The sequence below is a fragment of the Argiope bruennichi genome, chromosome 8 (genome assembly GCF_947563725.1).
Source record: "Argiope bruennichi chromosome 8, qqArgBrue1.1, whole genome shotgun sequence".
NCBI classification, from domain to species: domain Eukaryota; kingdom Metazoa; phylum Arthropoda; class Arachnida; order Araneae; family Araneidae; genus Argiope; species Argiope bruennichi.
In genome coordinates, this window is record NC_079158.1 from 20,342,666 (window position 1) to 20,363,576 (window position 20,911).

The 20,911-nt window shown below is 26.9% G+C and overlaps 1 protein-coding gene across 1 annotated transcript in view; it reads left to right on the plus strand.

Moving 5' to 3' along the window:
* The window catches only part of LOC129981236 (peroxidase-like), a 63,134-nt gene extending 44,459 nt beyond the window's left edge, over positions 1-18,675 (plus strand). Inside the window, exons 6-14 of the mRNA XM_056091994.1 lie at positions 553-708; positions 1,912-2,013; positions 3,385-3,498; positions 5,362-5,497; positions 7,739-8,119; positions 9,518-9,700; positions 10,849-11,018; positions 11,608-11,710; positions 17,196-18,675. Coding sequence (XP_055947969.1) covers positions 553-708; positions 1,912-2,013; positions 3,385-3,498; positions 5,362-5,497; positions 7,739-8,119; positions 9,518-9,700; positions 10,849-11,018; positions 11,608-11,710; positions 17,196-17,277 — 1,427 coding nt within the window. The 3' untranslated portion in view covers positions 17,278-18,675. The remainder of the gene's footprint in view (positions 1-552; positions 709-1,911; positions 2,014-3,384; positions 3,499-5,361; positions 5,498-7,738; positions 8,120-9,517; positions 9,701-10,848; positions 11,019-11,607; positions 11,711-17,195) is intronic.
* Positions 18,676-20,911: the final 2,236 nt, after the last annotated feature.

The window sequence follows — 20,911 nt, forward strand, 5'->3', positions numbered from 1 at the left end:
AAAGTATTGTAAACTAAAAAGTAAAGTATTACAATTAAATGAATATGTTTATAACCGAATGTCTCTGTACGATTTTAAAAATAATTCTTAGCCGATGAAGTTTTCTTAAATATTTTAGCTTTTAGCTTTTTCTTTGTTTTTTCATTAAAAATAGCAAGATGAAAAAATGCTAAATTTTTAGAATACTATATTTAATTTTTTTAATCCTATCCTTTTGTAAATCCATTCAAAATCCATTGTTAATTTTATTAATGTATCATCATTAACTTTCTAAAGTTTAAATGTCAGTAAAAACATTCTTTTCTTTTGTTAATATTAATAATTATTAATCATTAATGATAGATAATTATCAAATTATATTAATAGTGAAATATTAATGGTTTAAATTAATGGTCAAATAGATATTTTATAAACATTATTATTTTATAAACAGATTAGAAATTTTTCCTTACATTACTATCGATTTATTTAAGGTATGTAAAAAAAAAAAAGAAAGAATTTTTTAACATTTTGCTTCCTTCCCTTTTTCTTCCCCTTTTCAATTATAACCAGGTGGTCCTCAAATGATTCAGTGCTGCCCTCACGACAACGCCACCCATCCTCAGTGTTACCCGGTTCTGCTACCTCAAGACGACCCTTTCTACTCAAAATATGGTCAAGATTGCTTGAATTTTGTTCGATCAGCACCTTGTCCTCTCTGTACCTTAGGTAAGAGAAACAAATCAGATTTCTTTAAAATGATTATAAAAACTAAAACTTTCCTAATCTTTTCCTCATTCTGAGTCAACTTTTTAAAAAGTAAATTTCCTTAATTTTTGTGATTTTATATACTAATTGTATCAACATGTGTTAGCAAACATTTTTTCATTCTATTTTATTTATCTATTGAGAAGATTAAAGCTTTATTGCAAAAGATGCTTAGACACATTCGATGGTTATTAAAACTGTAATTTTTTAATAATTGAGTATTATGTTCAAATCTAATGTTATATCGATTATAATGGTGGTAGTGTTAAAAAGTATTATTTAATGTCTGTGTCTATCTTAAATGTTACTAGTATTGTTGTGGTTAAGAAATTTTGTACAAAATTTTCAATATAGTCTTAAGACGTTTTTATCGGCTTCACAAATTTAACGGTTATTAATTTGAATAAGTGATAAGACATTGCAAAGCAAATATAGGGCTTCGTAGGTATATGTTTAAATATTAGCTTCAAATTTTGTCATAGATAGTAGGAGTAGCCTGTTGCACTTTATTGTACAATATTATGTAATAATATATTATTATATATTCAACAATATTGGGAATATTGTTTAGTATCATACAGCATTGTGCATTATTTAACGTGGTAAATATAAATAACCTTCATACATTTGTCAGTAAGCGTCTAAGCATGAAAAGAAATAGACAGTTTATTAAATAGAACAAGAATTAAATTTGCAAAGATATTCTTTCTGTAAGTAGGATTAATAACTTGATAAATATATTTGATCAGTTCAGTTATGATCAATTCATCAGTTCATATGAGCAGTTTATGTTATTATTATCCAAATTATGTTATCTTCTGTTCAATTTCAATTCTTAATAAATTTCAATGTATGTAATTCATGTTTGTGAAACACGGCAGCATCTCGGCACCAGTTTTATATATATATATATAATACAGAATAATTTCTGTATAATTTTGAACATAAGTGTATATAAGTTTCATAGTAAAATAACTTATGTAAATATTGCAAGCAACTTGACATTTTACTCTGATGATTGCTTTTAAAGTAAGTTAATTTATCTGAAAAATATATATAATAATGTTTTACAACTTTCTGTCAAAATAAGCAATACAATCACTGGCACAGAATGACTTTTTATATTTGTTAGTATTCTCACCACTACCATACTATTACCAACAGGTCCACGACAACAGATGGATCAACTGACAGCTTTCATTGATGCTTCAACAGTTTATGGAAACCAAGAGAATGAAACTGAAGCTTTGAGATCATTCAGAGATGGTAAGGCTAATAATGGTTTTGGATTTCTGAATTATACACAATTTTATCATCTTCATTAAAATTCATTGATTGTGTAGGGTTAATGACTTTGTTTTATGAATATTCTTAAACTCTACTCATCTGACCTTAATCATACATGATTCGTGAACCTAGCTAATTTACAGTATATAAGGGTACGATGGTAATAAAATTAACCAAAAAAATAAATTTATATAGAGAAACAAGGATACAGAATATTTTTGGGACTAAAAATTAAAATTACTTGGATTAAAGTGAGAGCATAAATGTTCTCATGAGAAAAGTTATGTAATAATTAACTGAAAAAAATTGCTATTTCCATCTCGAAGTTTTCTAGAACAATTCATAATGTAAATCAATTTATTAACATCATTTTTACAATGCTTTTTTTTTATTAAAACATTAGTCTTTCATAAATAATCTCTCTTTCGCTTACAACAATAAAACATCTGATAATAATTGTTAAAAAGTCCAATATCCATTAACAACGTTGTGTTATTTGTCGCCATGCATACTCAGTGGACACCCCACGTGTGAGAATATCGATAAGTAACTATGTTTACTTGACTTTGTGAATGTAATGCATTATGCCACACTTGGGATGTAACATGTTATTCAAGGACAATTTGTGGATACAGAAAGAAGTATTTCTATTTTAATATCGCGAATTCAGGTAAACATAAGACAAGGAAGAAAAGGTAGAATTGAATTACCTCTACATACACACACTTGAGTTAATTTCATTTTATGCAGATGCCTAAAACAATTACATTTGCAGCTGTTGATTTATTTGTAATATAAATCAGCTAAAATAAAGGAGTTAAAAATAAACAAATAAAGAGGTTAAAAGTGTTTTTCGAAAGAGATCATACTAAATTACAATTTGGTGATTAATGCTATTTGAAAAAGCCATGTATTGTTTTATAAGGCTACAAATCTATATTAATACAAACTGACTTATGAAATTTAGGTATATGGTGCTCATTATATACATGACAGTTATTTAATGCACTTATACATTTCTTGGGAAATTCTACCTAACTTTGCAGGTTAATTTTTCATGTTAATGACTCTGTTAGTAGAATTGAATCGTAAATTTTGAATTTTTCATGCTCCTTATAAACTTGTCATAAGTTAACTATGTACGAAAGGTTCATATGCTGTTGACTTGCTATTGATGATGTAAAGAATATGTTGATATATATTTATAATAATCATTTAAATTCTATATAATACTTTTACTAATTAATCATCTAATTCTTCTTATTAATATTATTAATTGAATATTCTTGTTATTATAATATTGTCAGAAATTTATTGAAAAACTTCTCATAATTCTTTCCTGACTAATAGGTAAACTGATTGTCACAAAAGTTCCTCATACTGGCGATTTGCTACCTCAGACTGATGATGCCAAAAATGATCAGTGCAGTGTGCCACAGAGGAATCTGTTTTGCTTTAGAGCAGGTGAGTACCTCTTTCTCACATGACTCATTTTCTGTAATATCTTGTCATAGAAATCAAAGCTATGCGAAAATGGGTATTCTATACAAGTATCACAATTTCTTCTGATTAAAAGGTTTTTAAAAATTATTCTTTCCATGTCATTTAATTTAAAAGAACTGTTGTGTTTTTTATCGAAATAGATAATTCGTATTCTATTAACCATCCTCTAAAACGAATACATCACTAAGCACTTTATTAATTATGTTAGCTATAACCCCAAAATTATTTTAACTTAACATTTATTAGCGGAAGAGAGGAAATGAATAACAAGAGATGCTGATTTAATCATATTTCCTTTAAACTTTAGACAGTTTTCAATAAAAAAGTTCAAGTTCACGGAATTTATTTCTTGCAAAAAAAAGAAAAACAAAAACAATAAAACAAATCTATTGAAAATTTCACCATGGCCGAAAATAAATTACGAAAAAGAATTAAAAAGACATAATTAATACAGCCATAATAAAGAAATGGGCTATTTACTTTTTACAACAGAATTTCAGTACAAAAAAGTAATTCAAATAAAAAAGATATTGTACTTAAAAAATGTCACAGCAAAAATCTTTTTTTTTAAGCATACTTAATGCAACACGAATGAATTCGACTGTTACTTCACAGATCTCCGAATACCGATTTAAATTTAATGAAAATCAATTTTCTTTTAAAGATTTTTTTCTTTGAATGTTATTAAATTGGTGATTTAAAATTTATTTATTTGAACAGTTTTTTAAGTAAATTTATTGTGTAATCCAATTTAGAGGTTTTAGATTTTCGATTTGTCTGCGGGACTCGTCCAGTGTTCCATTCTAAAGCTCTTCTATATCAAAACGAATAATTGCATCAAAAAGGGCAATTCATATGTTACAACATAAACTTACTTAGTCGAAGAGATCACGAGTTTCTCCTTTTGCGTTATAAAAGATCCTTTTGCAATTATCTTCCTAATTTACTTTTTTAAAAAAATAATAAATACTCTTCTTTATCCCACATCTATATTTGAAATGCCTTTCACATTATTTTTGCAACTGAATTGATTAATAGATGCTTTATAATATTTATTATTTATAACTATGACTTCTTTAAACTTGATATAAATTTGTGAAGATCTGAATATTACTATAATTAACCATAAATTTTTTTACTAGAAAAGTTATCTTAATTTTTACTTTTTTTGCATATGAAATACTGAAAGGACACAATTGTCATCATCAAAATAATCCATCTCAATATTGTGAAGAATCTCTTCACTCTCTGAATGCAAAAATCGGTGGTTAGAATTATGTCTGTTTTACGTGTAAATACCACAACATAAAAATAAAAAGGTAGATGGTTGAAAAAAATATTGAATGAATGAAATTTTATATGTAATCACAACATTCAATATGCAAAGATTTTTTTATATAATTTTTTAACCAAATCTATCATTGAAAAGAGCTCCCAATTCCTTGTATGTAAAGCCAAATATGCAGTGAACCGAACAAATAACATGCAGTATGAATCTTTATAGAAGAACTGTAGAGTATTTCATGTAGACTTCCAAATTGTTGAGTTCCTTATTATGTACTCAATAAATCATCATTTCAAAGGTATGGTAATAAAATGATTCTCATCTCTGTACTACTAAGCTAAGAACAAAACGTACTTTATTACAGAATACGAGAAAATTGAGGAAAGAGACGATTCTTTTAAAAAACTTTTCATGCAAAATATTCTGTCAAAGTGCAGTTTAGTGAAATGAAAATTCGAGAAAGATAGATAATGTTTATTTGAACTTTCAATTTTTTTCTATTTGCTTTGAAACTTACATTTAATTTCTGGATATTTCAGGCGATGTCAGAGTCAACCAACATCCAGCTCTCACTTCACTTCACACGATATGGATGAGGCAGCACAACAGAATAGCCGAAGGATTGAAAAGTGTGAATCCTCATTGGGATGATGAAACACTGTTTTGGGAAACAAGGTATAAATTTCTCCGCTACACAGTCCATTTTATTATTCATTTTTTTTTATCTAACTCAACATGTTTCACATTTGTTTGTTTATTCATGTACCAAAATTGTCAAAATTTTAATTGTGTATTCTTATTAAAAATGCACTAAAAATTATTATCAATCAATCGATTCACTTAATTAAGTTCTGATTTCATATTGGTGATGTTGACTGATTATGAATTTCAGGAAATAATTATTGGAAGCTAAAATAATGTCACAGATTCAAGATTAAAAAGTAGAAAGAAAGTATATGGTTATTGTTTTATAAACACAGAGAACTTCTATTAAATTTATGCCTTACTCAATAGAAATAACAAGATCTTGTTTAAATAAAAATAAGCTTACATGGTAGAGAAGTTTCAAAGCTTACAGGGACATAAAATTGAACAAAACTCTTTTAAAATGATTACAAACGAATCTATTTATGTGAAAACTATGTTTAAAGTTATGTTATTTGATTAATATAAATGTGCATATCTCTTGATTCTCATTTATCTTATTCTGCTCTGTAAAGTTACGCTAATTTTCCTTCTGTTGAATGCACTTTTCCAAAATTTAATTGTTGAATGCATAAGTTATTGGGATTTTAAAACGTTTGTCTTCATTTCGCATCTGAAATTCATATAAAATTAGTGAGAACCTTAATAAAAATAATGAAATGATTATTTTCATATTTATTGAAAATTCTTTTATATATTGTTTATTCTTGATTATAAATTGTTTATACAAATTGCCACAAGGAAATGTGTTTAAGAACTCAGAAGTGATATTTGGGGTGATGCTTGTGAGTCTCAAATTTGAAATCGCTTTTAGATGTCCAGTCTTTTTCATTCGAAACGAATACCAAATCTTGAGTTGCTTATAACTTTATGGAATGAAAACAAAAATAAAAAAAAACTTAATAAAATCAACTTTTTAAATTCGACAATTATTAGTGTTTTTATTAAAAAAAAATGTTACTTTTTATTAATTTTGAAGTTTTTAATTTATAATTCTTTTATATAAACATTAGAAACTCTTGAAAATATTATTCTTGAATGCATCATCAAGTGATACAATCCTTAAAGAATCAATATTTGATTAAATCAAACAATTAAGTGATAATTGAGTCATTGAAGCATTAATCAATAATGAACAAATTTAGAAATGTTAAAATAGGTGACTACGCTTAAAAATCGATTTTTTGCGGAGTTATGATTCTTTTTATTTAATATTTTTAATGTTTGAACAGGTTTTTTATAAAGCCACTAGATTTTTGTTTCTGAATCTATTTTTCGGGAAGTTGAACTAATCTTTATATTTGTATTTACATGCGCTTTAATGCTACTTTTCTCCTTTAAATGCAATTTTCTAATCTTTGGTAGAATTTTCTTAAGAAAAACCTCATAAATTAAAATCTAATGCATATTTTTAGTTCATATTTAGAATAACAATTTCTCAATATGTTTTGCAAATTCTGAGCTTGAAAATCTGTAATCTATACATTTCGAAAAATGTTACATTAGTTTTAATGCTCCACAGTTCGAAAAAAAAATGAAAATTTCGTATTATTTATCAGTTGAATCCCATTGTTTAAAAAATGAATAGAAATACAATTTCTTTTTTCTTCAGGTACTAGATAATATATTTCTTAAGCTAACTGCAAAATTTAAAACAAAAATTATTTTATGAACCTCAAAACTAGAAAATCTTTGCTTTATGCCTCTTTTAGACTTTTCTTCAATTTTTAAAACACTTTAGTCATTTAACTAGTATATTCGGGTTTTATAGATGCATTTTTTCAATCTCTTTTGTGCAAATATTCAAAAATATAACTAACTACGAAAGTTTTTTTTTTCAAAAAATTCATTCCGAACGTAGTCACATATCTTAAACTTTTGCTTATTAAGAAGTAAGTAAAAGAATCAGTTTAAAAATGAAATCTTTAAAAACATGGAAGAGATCAGGTCAAATAAAAATCTAAAATTCAAATACTTTTCAACATATTGTAATATATCAAGGAGTTTTGATACTGGAATGGATTTGAGGCGAATTGTGATGTGCGAGGATAGAACCTGGGACTTTGTGGTTCGCAGCCCAGTAACATGACCACAATACAAAAGCAATTGCTCGGGTAGCGTAGCTGTTAACTGACTTATAAGCTATTCACTACAGATTCAGTGGACGGAGAAATTTTGAATGCAAAACCTAAATTCCTTGTTAATTTATAGGAGAATAATTGGAGCCCAATTCCAAATGGTGGTCTTCGGAGAATATCTGCCTGTTGTCCTTGGTTCTCACTACATGGATTTCTACAGTCTCTGGGTCCTAGAGAATGGCTTCACGCAATACAATTCCAAAATGGAGCCCACCATGATCAACGAGTTCTCCACAGCCGCCTACAGATACGGCCATTCCTTGATCGACGGACTTTTCAGCGAAATCCAAGAGCATTCTGGTCACATCTCCGGCATCATGTTGAGGAATTACTTCTTCTTCCCATTCGAACTCTACGATGGTCAGCTGGATCCACTCATGAAAGGTCTCACTTTGCAGCCTTCTCAGAAATTCGATCCATACCTTGTGCCAGACGTCAGGAATTTTTTGTACAGGTACACTCATTTCATCATGTTTTCACTTGAAAATCTACAATATAATTTTATACATAGCATTTTTAGTTACAAAAATTCAAAATTCCCCTATTTTAGTAAATTTGAAACCATTGAGGGAAAAGGATAAATAAGTATATAGTCGTAATTATAGTTCTTTAAATCATTCAAAATCTCTGGCTCATTTAGGATAATTTAAAGCAGATTATAAAATGTGCCAGAGTTTTTTAAATTCATGAACAAGCAGAAGTTGCTTTCATTTCTGAAAATAAGCTCCTTAGTAACTTTCTATATGTATATATAGATACAATAAAAATATCTTGTTTTTAAACATATATGAATACACTGTTTTAAATTTAATCGCTGAAATTTCAAATAATTCTATTCTCTCTAATAGGCCAATTAGGTTTTGATATTTTTAATATTTATATGTTCAATTCAAAAATCGATCATTCATATACAAAGTTTCTTTAAATTTCAGAAAATCGGTTATGTATAAAAGAAATTCAGAGTTTTATTAGTGTAATAAATTACACTAATAAAACTGTTTTATTAGTGTAATTTATTACACTAATTATAAATTAATTAGTGTAATAAATTTAAAATTTTTAAAAAGTTAAGTTAAAAAGTTTGTTTTATAAATTAATGAAATAAAATAATTGGGTGCTTGCCGCATCAAACGAGGCTAAATAAAATTTATATCGAAAACATTAGTTTATCATGATATCTTTTGACTAATGTTAGCAATTGTTTAAAAATTTATCAATTTTTTTACAGTTTCTGTTATACAGTTAACAGTTATACATATTAAGGATAAATTACCATTTTAAATGGAAATACGGAAATGAGTAACTGAGGTTGGAAGGTAACAACAATAGCAAAAAAGACCAAGAAATAACTGACATATTTTTTTTGGTGAAATCACTGCTGTAGCAAAATCATTCTCTCCAAACTGTAAAAAAGTGTTATTTATTACGTAATTATTTCCCACCGAATAGAGGCCCACTAAGTAATAAATGCGCACACTCTCGCTTTTTGTTGGGCATCGAAATTGTGTGGAGTTGAGTTATCTACAATGGATAGAAGTTGATCATTTAATTAAAACTAGATCTTTAACAAAGTTAACAAAAGGGGGGGGGTAACTATTCACTACACTTTAGTCCAAAATAACAAAAAAAGACATTAATAAGAAAAGTTATTTTATATTTTTAAATACAAACTAAAATAATGCTTAATCCGAAAACTAAATCATTTTAAATAACTCTAATGAACTTCTTGTTCACCCTAAATAATACTTTAATTATCAATATAGGATCTAAGATATTTTTAATAAAGTTTTTATTTAATATTTATTATGTAATCAAATGAGTTTCTGACGAAGTTTTGGTGCCTCTTTTACAGACGACGTGGTAATGCTACTGGTTTAGATTTAGCCGCCTTCAACATTCAGAGAGGGCGAGATCACGGTCTCCAGGGCTACACCAGCTACGTGCAGTATTGCTTCGGAGTGGAAATCAAAACATTTGAAGACTTGGACAGGTTTATGACTTCTGAAAGGAGGAAGAGACTACAAGACATTTATCAGTATGTTAAAAATTTTTAACAATACATAAAATTATCGGTGCATTAGAAAACACAAAAAGGTTTTGTGGAATTAATGGTTTATAGTCTCAGCCAAAAGATTTTAGGTGTTTTTCTGGACAACATTGTAGAAATTGAAAAAACTTTCTATTTAATATAATTGTAGAATGTTTCTTTCCTAATTAGTATATCAAGCATGGTGAAGATTATTATAAAAACCAAAATTACTTTTATTTTCTTGTTACTTTTGAGATTTTATAACTTAATTCTATATTGGCAATGCATTCTAAAATGCAAAAGCTGATTTAGATTTTTTTGCTTCAGGATTCTTAAGTTAAGCCAGATTGTTCAGAAACATAAGTATACGTCATATTATATATTACTCAGATGAAGATTTTAGAATGTGTTTTAATATCATTGGCACTGATTTAGTGTAGTATTTGTTCATTTCAAATAAGCACACTGCAGAGATGATTCCATTTACAGAGTGAATGAAATAAAAATTTACATAAATTAACACAAGACACAAAGCAAATTAAAGCACACATGAAAAAAGGAACAGCAAAAAATAAGGAATTACAAAGTTCTAAAACATATATAAATAAAAAAGTAAACAATATTGTGTTATATTATGTTGTTAAACAATGTGTGTTGATATTGAGCATAATAGAAGTTAATTCTCAAGCTAAATATATATATAATATACAAAATTGCTAATATTATCTTAAGCCATTATAATATTTTATGACTTAATCTAATTTTAAACGTAACCATGGAATCACTCATTTGGTCGCATGTGTTTTGTATATAGATATATATGTTTTAAAGAAGTTCGAATTAAAAATATGCTCAAAAGGAACGAAATTCAAACCGAAACAAAATGAGAAGAAAAACAAATGGTTACAAAATTTGAATAATTTAGTTTATATGACGTCAAATTCTAAAATAATAATTAAATTTTAGATATTTTTGAAAAAAGTTATAAATTTTTATTTATTAATTGTGAAAGTAAAAATTATGTTAATTCTAGAAGATTTTTCTCCTATTTTAAATCAGATTATTTGAATTTTTGAAAATACAATTTTATTTTACCAAATACAAATTATTACTGATCAGTCTTACTTTATACCGAATGTACCTGTCTTTTCCAGATCTGTTCACGACATTGATTTATTCACTGGTGGCACTGCCGAAAGTCATGTTCCTGATGGTATCGTTGGACCAACATTCGCTTGCATTATCGGTATTCAATACTACCATCTCAAATTTGGCGACAGATACTACTTCGAACATCATGGTGAAACAGGATCTTTCACATTAGGTAAAATTTAACTTGTTGTATTACGCATTTGTAAAGAGAAAGAAAGTAATAAGATTTAAATAGCTGCTAATGTAGAAAGACCCTTCGGTTAAACGGTTTGGATTGGCATATATAAGAATAATTCCAACATCTCCCCCCCCCATTTGACTATATGGGTATATCATAAAAGTTCATTTTTATTACATACTGCTTTATTTCAGGTCTTCCATTTAATTAAATAATCTTTTTTATATCAAGTATTAATTAAAATGAAATGATGTCGGAAACATTCAATGCCTTAATTAAATTAACTAGATGTTACTTTTGATATTTTCAGTCAAAAATTATTTTATTAAATATGACTAATTTGAAAAATCAAACTGGAAAAAAATCTAGCCTCCTTAATTTTTTTCAGTTGTGCATTTATTGAATGATGCAAAATGAAAATCCATTTTTTGTAAATTATTTTTCTCATGTTCAAATTGAATTCCTTGTATTTTATGTATTCTTTTATTCCTTATTTTATAAGTAAATCCTTTACTTTTTATGATACTTCTAATTTTTCATTTTTAAGTGTGATATAATTTAATACCCAATTTTAATTTTCCAGAGCAACTAGATGCTATCAAAAAGACAACATTTTCTAAAATCATCTGTGAAAATACACATATCCACGAAATACAACGCCATGTGTTCAGGTTCCCTTCATCTGGGTGAGTAAAGAAAATTTTCTTAATTTTTCTTGTAAGATATCTTAGTCATCGTTTGTCAAGAAGTAGTACATATATTTTTGAAAATCGCACTTCTTCAGTGAATAGAAATTTTTGAAAAGGATTGAAGAAATTTGATGAAGAGTACTTTTATTGTTTAATATTATAATCTGAATATAAATTGAAGAATGTAATTGCCATTACCGTCTGTTTAATCTTCAGATTATCAGGTAATATACTTTATGTTAAATACTCTGATGGATATGAAAAAGTTTTATCTAAAAATTAGCGCTAAAACGTTTTTCACTTTGAAAGCTAATATTTTTTGTAAAAGCAGTAATTATTGAGTTAGAAAATCTATATTATATTAGGCTAATATACATGGAAGAGAAATAGCTCTTATTACTTATTGAGAATGGCAACAGTGTAATGAAAACAAAGCGTCATACAAACGTTTCAAACTACTTGATTGACCATTTTTACAGTTGCAGTTATTTAATTTCTTCACTAATGACAGCTACAAAATAGAATTCATCGGATGCGGGGTTGCCATGTCACTAAAAACTCCATTTCTGTCGGAAAAAAGAATTCCGTGTATTACAAATAAACTTCAAACAAAGTTTAATTCATAGTGACAATAGGCTTATGAGTCTCCAAATAGATAATCGCTATGACTTGCCTATGAAAATATTCATATTTTCCAAACTATTATTTCCCAGAAATGTTTTGGTATTATCTCAAAATTTGAAGAAAAAATTACCTTTTTAATGATATCAATTTATTTCCGTATATTTTTATTTACTATTTCATTCTAAAACAATGTTATGTTGAAACTCCAATACATCCATCAAAATACTCAATCATGTATTTTAGACTATTAAAATTAAGACTCAAAAATTGATTCATTTTATCATTACTTCCCATATAGGAATTTCACAATATATATATATAAATTTTTATTCCAGTAATTTATAGTAATGTGATTCAATTAAATAATGTCTTCCAATCGTGTCGCTTTAAAATTTTTCAAAAGATCCATTTCATATTAGTCGTGTTACAACGATAAAAGTCAATAATCTGGACAAAAGCGCTGATCGCTAAAGGCGAATAGTATATATGAAACTGAAAATCCTGAATAAAATTATTTTAGATCATTATTTGTGGAAAAAAATGACACTATAGGGGGAAAAGGCCCAACATTGAGATAAATCCACTGCATATTATAAAATTATTTCAGCATCTTAATAGAATTCGTATTATTAGTTTTTTATTCGCTCAAACAATTTAAACAATTAATGAGAAATATATTAATAACCCTCACGCTACTAAATGTTAACTTACTATCAACAGAATGAAAAATTAACAACTTTTTTTTTCCATTTCTTGAGATTACCATGCTATACAAATACGTCGGTGTACCTGTTACTCATTGTTAACACAGAGACACGCAATAATTTAATTCAGGATAAGAAATAACTGTTTTAAAGAATATATGAGAGGAAAACAAATGTAAGCAGCTATTTCATGAATTGTTCAACTCTTGGGTAATAATGTCACCTGCAACAAAATGCTTTGTTTTAACTGTTATGAAGATTAATTGTCCCAATATAATTACATTTAGCACTTATAAGAGATATTTATTTTTATCTGATTATTTCCATGTAGTCTAAAAACAAATACGGAATTCTCTAATATAAATCTGTAATAATACATAACAAAATGAATACTAATTATTTTAGAATAAATAAAAGTCATTTTGGGTGTGTGTATATGTTCCACATTTGTTACTAATCAATTGTACTTATTTCACTTTAAAGTTGTTCTCTTTTCCTTTGAGATACAAGAAAGAATCTTATTAAGATAATACTGGAAAAAACAGGGCTCATCTACTCTACCACTACATTATTTTTTGAAATTTTTTTTTGGATTTTTATTGGTTTAAAATAGTTATTTAACAGTCCTCTGAAAATAAGAAAACCCTTCACCTTCGAGTGATAGCAAGTATCCAAGGCCCAGTGGGCAGTCAATCGTGAGGTATAACAGGATTCTGTAGGAAATAAAAGAATTTGTTTTTATAGTAAAATATTAGATATGAAAGAATTTTAATTCCAAGCAATGCCAGATGTATCAATTGATATTTATATAAAATTCCTTAAATTTGAAGAAATGGGGATAAAATTATTTTTAAAATTTAACCTTGTTTATACATCAATAATCAAATCGATTTCAATGCAGAAAATTTACTTTCATGACAGACAGAAGAATTCGGATTATAAATTTGTATTTTTGAGTCAGTGTAAACTTAAAAGAATATATGACATAACTGAAGACTCCTATATGAATACAAGTCATATTTATTCAACTGAAAAATGTTGAAAAGTTTAACCATCAATAGCAAGCATCGAATTACAAAAAGTACTATTTTCATTAAACATGAAATAAACTAATCGAAAATGCAAAATAAACTCGAAATTAATTACAGACATGGTTTTAAATTTATCAATAGCTTATCTGTCCCATTATATCCTTTTCCCTCCTATTTTAAATTGTCGCAGTGTGTGTTAAATAAGCATCATCATCTAGATTGTATTCAAAACTCTAATGTCTCAAAAAATATTCAATATTAGTTTAAATTATGAATTACTAATAATTAAAAGGAGAATAAAATTTTAAATGTTGAAGAAAAATCTCAGAAAATTAATACACATTTTACATTTATAGAAGAGTCAAATGTAGCCTTTAGTTAAAAATAAACTTTACAAATCAAATTATAGTTAATTTAATTTGTATTAATTAAAGTATTTAATTTTTCCCGACAGATAATTATGTATACAAAGAAAAAAAATCGCTTAAATTCGCTTGATAAAAGCTGAAAGTATTTACATATTGTGTAATAATGTTAAAAAGCTATCAAAAGAGGTTCATCCATTATTTTAAAAGTTTTTCTCCAGCCTATAATTGAAACTGATTACTCCCTTTGTATCTCAAATAGTTTGACTTCCTCTAACCAGTACAGTTGGTATATTATTAGTGTAGTTTTAAAATTTAAAAAACAACATAATAATAATAATTATTATTTTCGCAATGCTTAATAATAGTTCAAACAACGTTTCTTGGCGTTTAATTTTTTTTTTAATATTTCAAATAATTTATCTTCTGTAGTTTGCAACAGAGATCATTTGAATACATTAACCCAAAATGTAACATGTAGCAGATAGGCTGATTATAAGCTTTCTGCACAATTTTCACTTCTTATCAAGATCTTTTGCAAAACCTGTGAACAGTAGCAAACACTAATCCCGCAACAATGCTGCAACAGCATCTCTTCCTGTTGCGTGTTGTAACTGGAACTTGAAAATCCGATTAACAGGCAACGATAGTGAACCGCACGTCCTCTCTTGCGTGTCGGTCTCGTTCGGAAGGTAGTAAAATCTTTCAAATTTCCCCCCTAAAGAATGCCCTTGGGGTGGTGTGGCCGAATCATCTCTCTCTTGGATTGCTTAGTAGAAATGGGGCCAAGAAATCGTCTCGCTTTGGGTACTAAATGCTCCACTTGGCTTGTGGTGTTTCGCTGGTATGTTACCAGGAAAAGTACGTTTATTGATGAGTGAATGTTGCATTCTTTTTTTCCTGATCTGGGTTAATGTGATGGAGAAATAATTTAATTAATCTGCTTGTACACGACTTTAATTTCTTTTGTTTGGTATTAACTAAATGTTTTCAGATAACAACTGTATTCATTTAAAGTGTTTAACAAGATATCTACTATTTTCAAAACAGCTTAGTATAAAAACATTAGTTAAGGTTTATGACTAGATCGCAACTCCATCGCATACAATTGATGTGTTTCGAATTGGATGACATTTTGCAATCTAATACTTGTTTCTGTGATTTAGTTTATTTTAATCGTTATAGAAGAATCTAACATTGCATTTTTTCTACATCCAAGTTCGATTTTGATATCATAAGCAGCGTATTGTGCAAAGTTGTGGATAATCTGCGAAGCAAAATTGAAACAAATTTAGCCCTTTGCACAACAGATTACTTGTAATGCAATAATCAAGCCTGATATTTTGATTTCGCTATAGCGAATTGCATCAGCTGTGGATAAATCTGTGAAGAAAAATTGAAAAATCTGGTGCAATTTCTTATAGTGAAATCAGAATCCATTAAAGGCTTCGATTGCATAGTCTTATCCAAATATGCATATTTTAATACTATATTGAAACAGAAATTCCTTTAATTCATACAGTGCGAATGCACTTCAAAATCTTAAGATAATTGATAATTTTTCTGGAAAACATTAACATTTAATTCCCAAACTAACATGAATAGTCCAAGTATAATAAAAAAAATATAATTTTAACTGTAAATATATTTTAACTGTAAATATATTTAAAAATATAATTAATTAAAATTTAGATGAATCAATCTATCAATATTTTCTATCAATTTAATCAATATTTCACCAACTAATTGAGATTAGTTGGTGATATATTGATCTAAAAAAATAACCGCAATTATTTAGTAAAAAGCAAACATTACTAATTTCAGCTTTTAAGAAAAGCTAAATATATTGATAACAGTATAAAACTGAACGATAAGAACTGTTATTTTATATTTATAACTCCATGAATTTTCAGTTAGAAAAAAAACCCAAATAAGTTAACTTCAATTTGCTTATTTGTATTAAAATTGGGAAACGGATGTTAAAAGAAAGAATAAAAGACGATAGGCAGTAAAATTTTAATTTTGCTTTTATTATTGCAAGTGTTACCGTTGGTGTATAAAGCAATAAATTTTATAGAATAATTAGGTTAGGAATTATTAAATGAAGAAATTGAACATTAAGATAAAACCAAAAATGCATGAATTCGGAAAGTAATATAAGAAAATTGAAAGTTTAATCATATACTTAATGCTTCCTTTTTTTCATGAATTTTTGAGAATTTTCTTTCTTATAATATTCATCTTGATGTAATTTCTGTACTGTATTGCCTTCAACTTTACAAGCTTTTGAAAACGCATATTAACGTTCATATTTTCAACAAAAACATTTAGTTTTATCTTTATGTAATTCAATAAAAGCGTGTCTTTAAACACAATTTCATTTTTTTTTACTATAAATCTTTAAATATATTTCATATTTTATTATTATAATATTACAGCATTTAATAATGAGTTTTTCGCCTTTACTATTAGATTTCGACTCTCATATAAAATAAATTAATTAAAATCAGCTTATTAGCAGATATCAAGACTGAGAGTATTATCTATTATATTATCTCAACTTTACAAATTCCAAAGCTTTAATGCATCAAGAAAATATATACTAATATACAGACAATAGACTATCATGTTCCACTTATACGAACAAGCATTAAAAAAATAAGAAGACACCGTATTTTCATTCCACTGATCACTTAAAGGCCAGAAATAAAGATTTTCCCACTAGTAAAACTTAACCCTTATATTTTCTCTCTTTCAGAAATCCCGTGACTCATTGCCACGATATGCCAGATTTGGACCTAAGCGCATGGGAGGATTTTGGACACAAGAAGAAAAAGTAGACTTATCTTTAAACAAAGAATCAAAAAACCAACCTCATCTTTGTACCAAACAGCCATACTTTAGGTTTTTTTTAAGCTTTTGTAATTTACTGCCACATCACAAAGCTCTTGCGCGGGATTCGAGCATCGCCTGACTTCGGGGAACAGGCTGGACTCATTGCATCTAGTCTACTGTAACGAGTATCTGGAATATACAGGCGAATGAGATTATGCAACTCGTTATAGAATCGACTCCACAATCAGCAATTTCATTCCATAGTTTACTTTTGTATGAATGCAGAACATTTTAAAGTTCACCCCTCTTCATTACATACATTGTATTCCTTTACTCTACAACGATATAAATAGGCCTTCTATTCAAAAATTAATACATATTTAATATTTCTTGATTTTTATTCAGCAATTAATGTATCTTTTAATATAACTTCATAGCTTACAATTTAGAAATGTAGCCTTAATTTATTATATTTGACTCGAAGTTTGCCAAAAAGAATGTTTTGAATTCGAATGTTGTTTGTTATAAATAAATGTATGTTGTTACTTGAAGGAACAGTGGTAAGATTTTTTTCCTAATCATATGATGCAAATATATTCAGTTATTTAAAATGCTTCACATTGAAAATTAATTTGATTGTTGCAATTTCATTTAATATTTCTTTTTATCTAAAACAAATAATTTTTTAAATATTATATGAAAAACTAAATATCTATTAAAATAATCAAACCTAAAGCAATTCAGAAATTTATATTTCAATGTTTAATAACCATACGAAAATATATATGTTTTGCATATATTGAATGTTTGAAATATGTGCAAAATAAATGCAAAAACTCAATATCAATATACTCATTGCTATTTAATTTTTTTTCTATTTAAATAAATTATTTTTAAAACACTAGTATCACTTTAACTGCTTATCTTTTACACCTCGATACATAAGATATAAAATTTATGACTGCCTCCCTCCCACTACCAGATTTTGTATACATTTTTGTACAGAAAAATATATTTTATACATATATATTACTTGGAATGTGTTGACGCATACATGATGTTAATAATAAGTATTGTGTATTATTTATTGAAAATTGTATGATTATATATAAAGCTAATTTTTAATATCTGCAACATGTACTTAATTTTATACGAAAAAAGTAAATGTATGTAGATGGGTATGTACTTATTTTTTAGCTGTGTAATTAGCGTATCTTTTATTATTGGAAAACAGAGTGTTGATTTAAATTTATATGAAAATGTTACTATATTTTGCTTTTTATTATTTACAGTTGTTGACACAATAACTGTAAAAAGAAATTGTTGCTATAATAATATTACATGTACGGGCCAATCTCTTTGTATATTTGGACTATATGTTTGTGCTTGTTTTGTTTTTATAATAAAAATACTGAAAAATACTCTCTCTATTCATTTCATCGAAAAAATATCGTTGTATCTCTGAATATATTTCTTTGCTACAAAGTTAGAAATGTTTTCAAACTAATTATTTTAATCTAAGCACTCTTTGATGAATAATAATAAATATAAAATTTTTCTTACCTATAAATATTTCTTCCAAAATATTTTATAATTTTAAATCTTGTTTTAAACAAACGATACAAGCAGGTTTCGCTCAATTTTTTTCATTTTTCGATTGCTTAAAAGTCTGAAAAATTAATAACATATTGAATATAATTACCACTATAAAAAATGGAAAAATTATTTGTAAATTCTCATATGCAAGAGATAAAACTGCACATTGCTACACATTTAATAATTTGTACTTAAAATCGTGGAAATTAAAATAATAAATATTGAGTTTTGAGGGTGTTTACATTTTTAATGCATTTTTGATTATAAAATAAATACTTTCAGATTTTCTTTTCATTACTGTACTCTAAATAATTTAATCGATGCATATTTCTTTTCTTATTCTTTCGATATAAATTAACATTATCAGTTGTAATTAGCTCTATTAATGACAATAATTAGATTATTATGAATATTTCACATAAATAAAAATGTAAAATACATCTCATTTCAAACAAAGCTAAAATTCTTATGCATTGAAATTGACAGTTTCATATTTATTCCTTGATGAAAGCTCTATTTTTTACATTAATACGATAAAAATTCGTCTTAAAGTGATAAAGTAATTTACAGATAATTTTACGAAATATTTTTTCTGTGCTTTTATTATGGTATAGCATACATTCTCCTAAGTGGAATTTTTGGCCGATGTCATTTTTTTGTTACTTATTTCGTTCTCGTGGCATGTCTCATAAATTAAACATAGTGAATTTGCTGTAGCTACTGCGTTTATATAAACCAGCTTATATTTGGTTTACTACTGAGGTTATATAAACGCTGCTTGAATTTAAAAAAAATAACGTAAAAGGATTTTACCAATCACCCTATATTATATATATATATAATATAGGGTGATTGGTAAAATCTTTTACGTTTTTTTTTAATTCAAAGCAGCGTTATTACATATAATAAAAATAAGTAAAAGTAATATTAGAAAGGTATCTAGAGATTCTCAGAAAGTTAATAAATCTAAAATTCTTTTTTTTTAAACCAGCGGGAGTGATCTTTTCAAAAATGTCCCGCATATATTCTTCTGTATATTAACCCCATAACACTAACGAACAATAGTTATTAATAGAATTTAAATAACTATAATATGAGAAAATTTTAATTTAAAATGTAAAGGCACAGTAAATAAGCAGAAATATAAAAAGCAAAGATGAATGGATAAGAAAAAGATAGTAAAATTGGAGTCCATAAAATAATAAACAAACAAATGTATGTGTCATGAGCCAAAGCGACACATCAGTGATATTGTTATCAAATACTTCACTTATAAGTTCCAAAAAATCGCATTCAGCTGAAAATTACTTTTCTAAATCTTAATAACTTATAAGTACGTTAGCCTTACTATAAAATAGTAAATTAATATTGGTATATTCATTAATATAATACAATTATAAACACTAATGTGTGTGCGTGTGTCTGTTGGTGTAGCAAGAACACAGAGCTGCCATAACATAGAGTCACCATATTAGGCCCTAACATACTGTGGAAGATGGGAATAAGCAACTAGGGGCTTTTTAAAATTTCCGAAGAGCTAGGAAATCTTAAATAGAATCCCAATTAAAAGTATGTAAAATTTTCGCCTTTTCGAAAATATTATCATATTAAAATCAATTTTACTCCGACTTAAAACATCAAAATTATCTTTTCATTGACATCAATTAAATTTTCATCCCAATTTTTTCCTATTTTTAATAATGTTTTAAATATTTTTATGCAATTTGCAACAACATTTTTCATTGAGCTCTAATGAAATTCAATCATCTTCCATAGTTTGCAGAGAGTAGTAAGAGTAAAATGCGTATTTCTGTTCTATTTTGGAAAACTAAGAAATGTAAATAAACTAAGAAGTAAAGCTAGATATATTATTTTTCATATTCTTTGGGAATAAAAATAAAAACTTCATATTAAAGTAAATGATTTTAACTTTTTTTTTATATTTTTCATCAATTTTTTCGGGGGGGGGGGGAGATCAGTAACCATATATTTGGATATATAACCGGAAAATTCAGATTTTTTTTGTCAGCATGTTCTAGACCA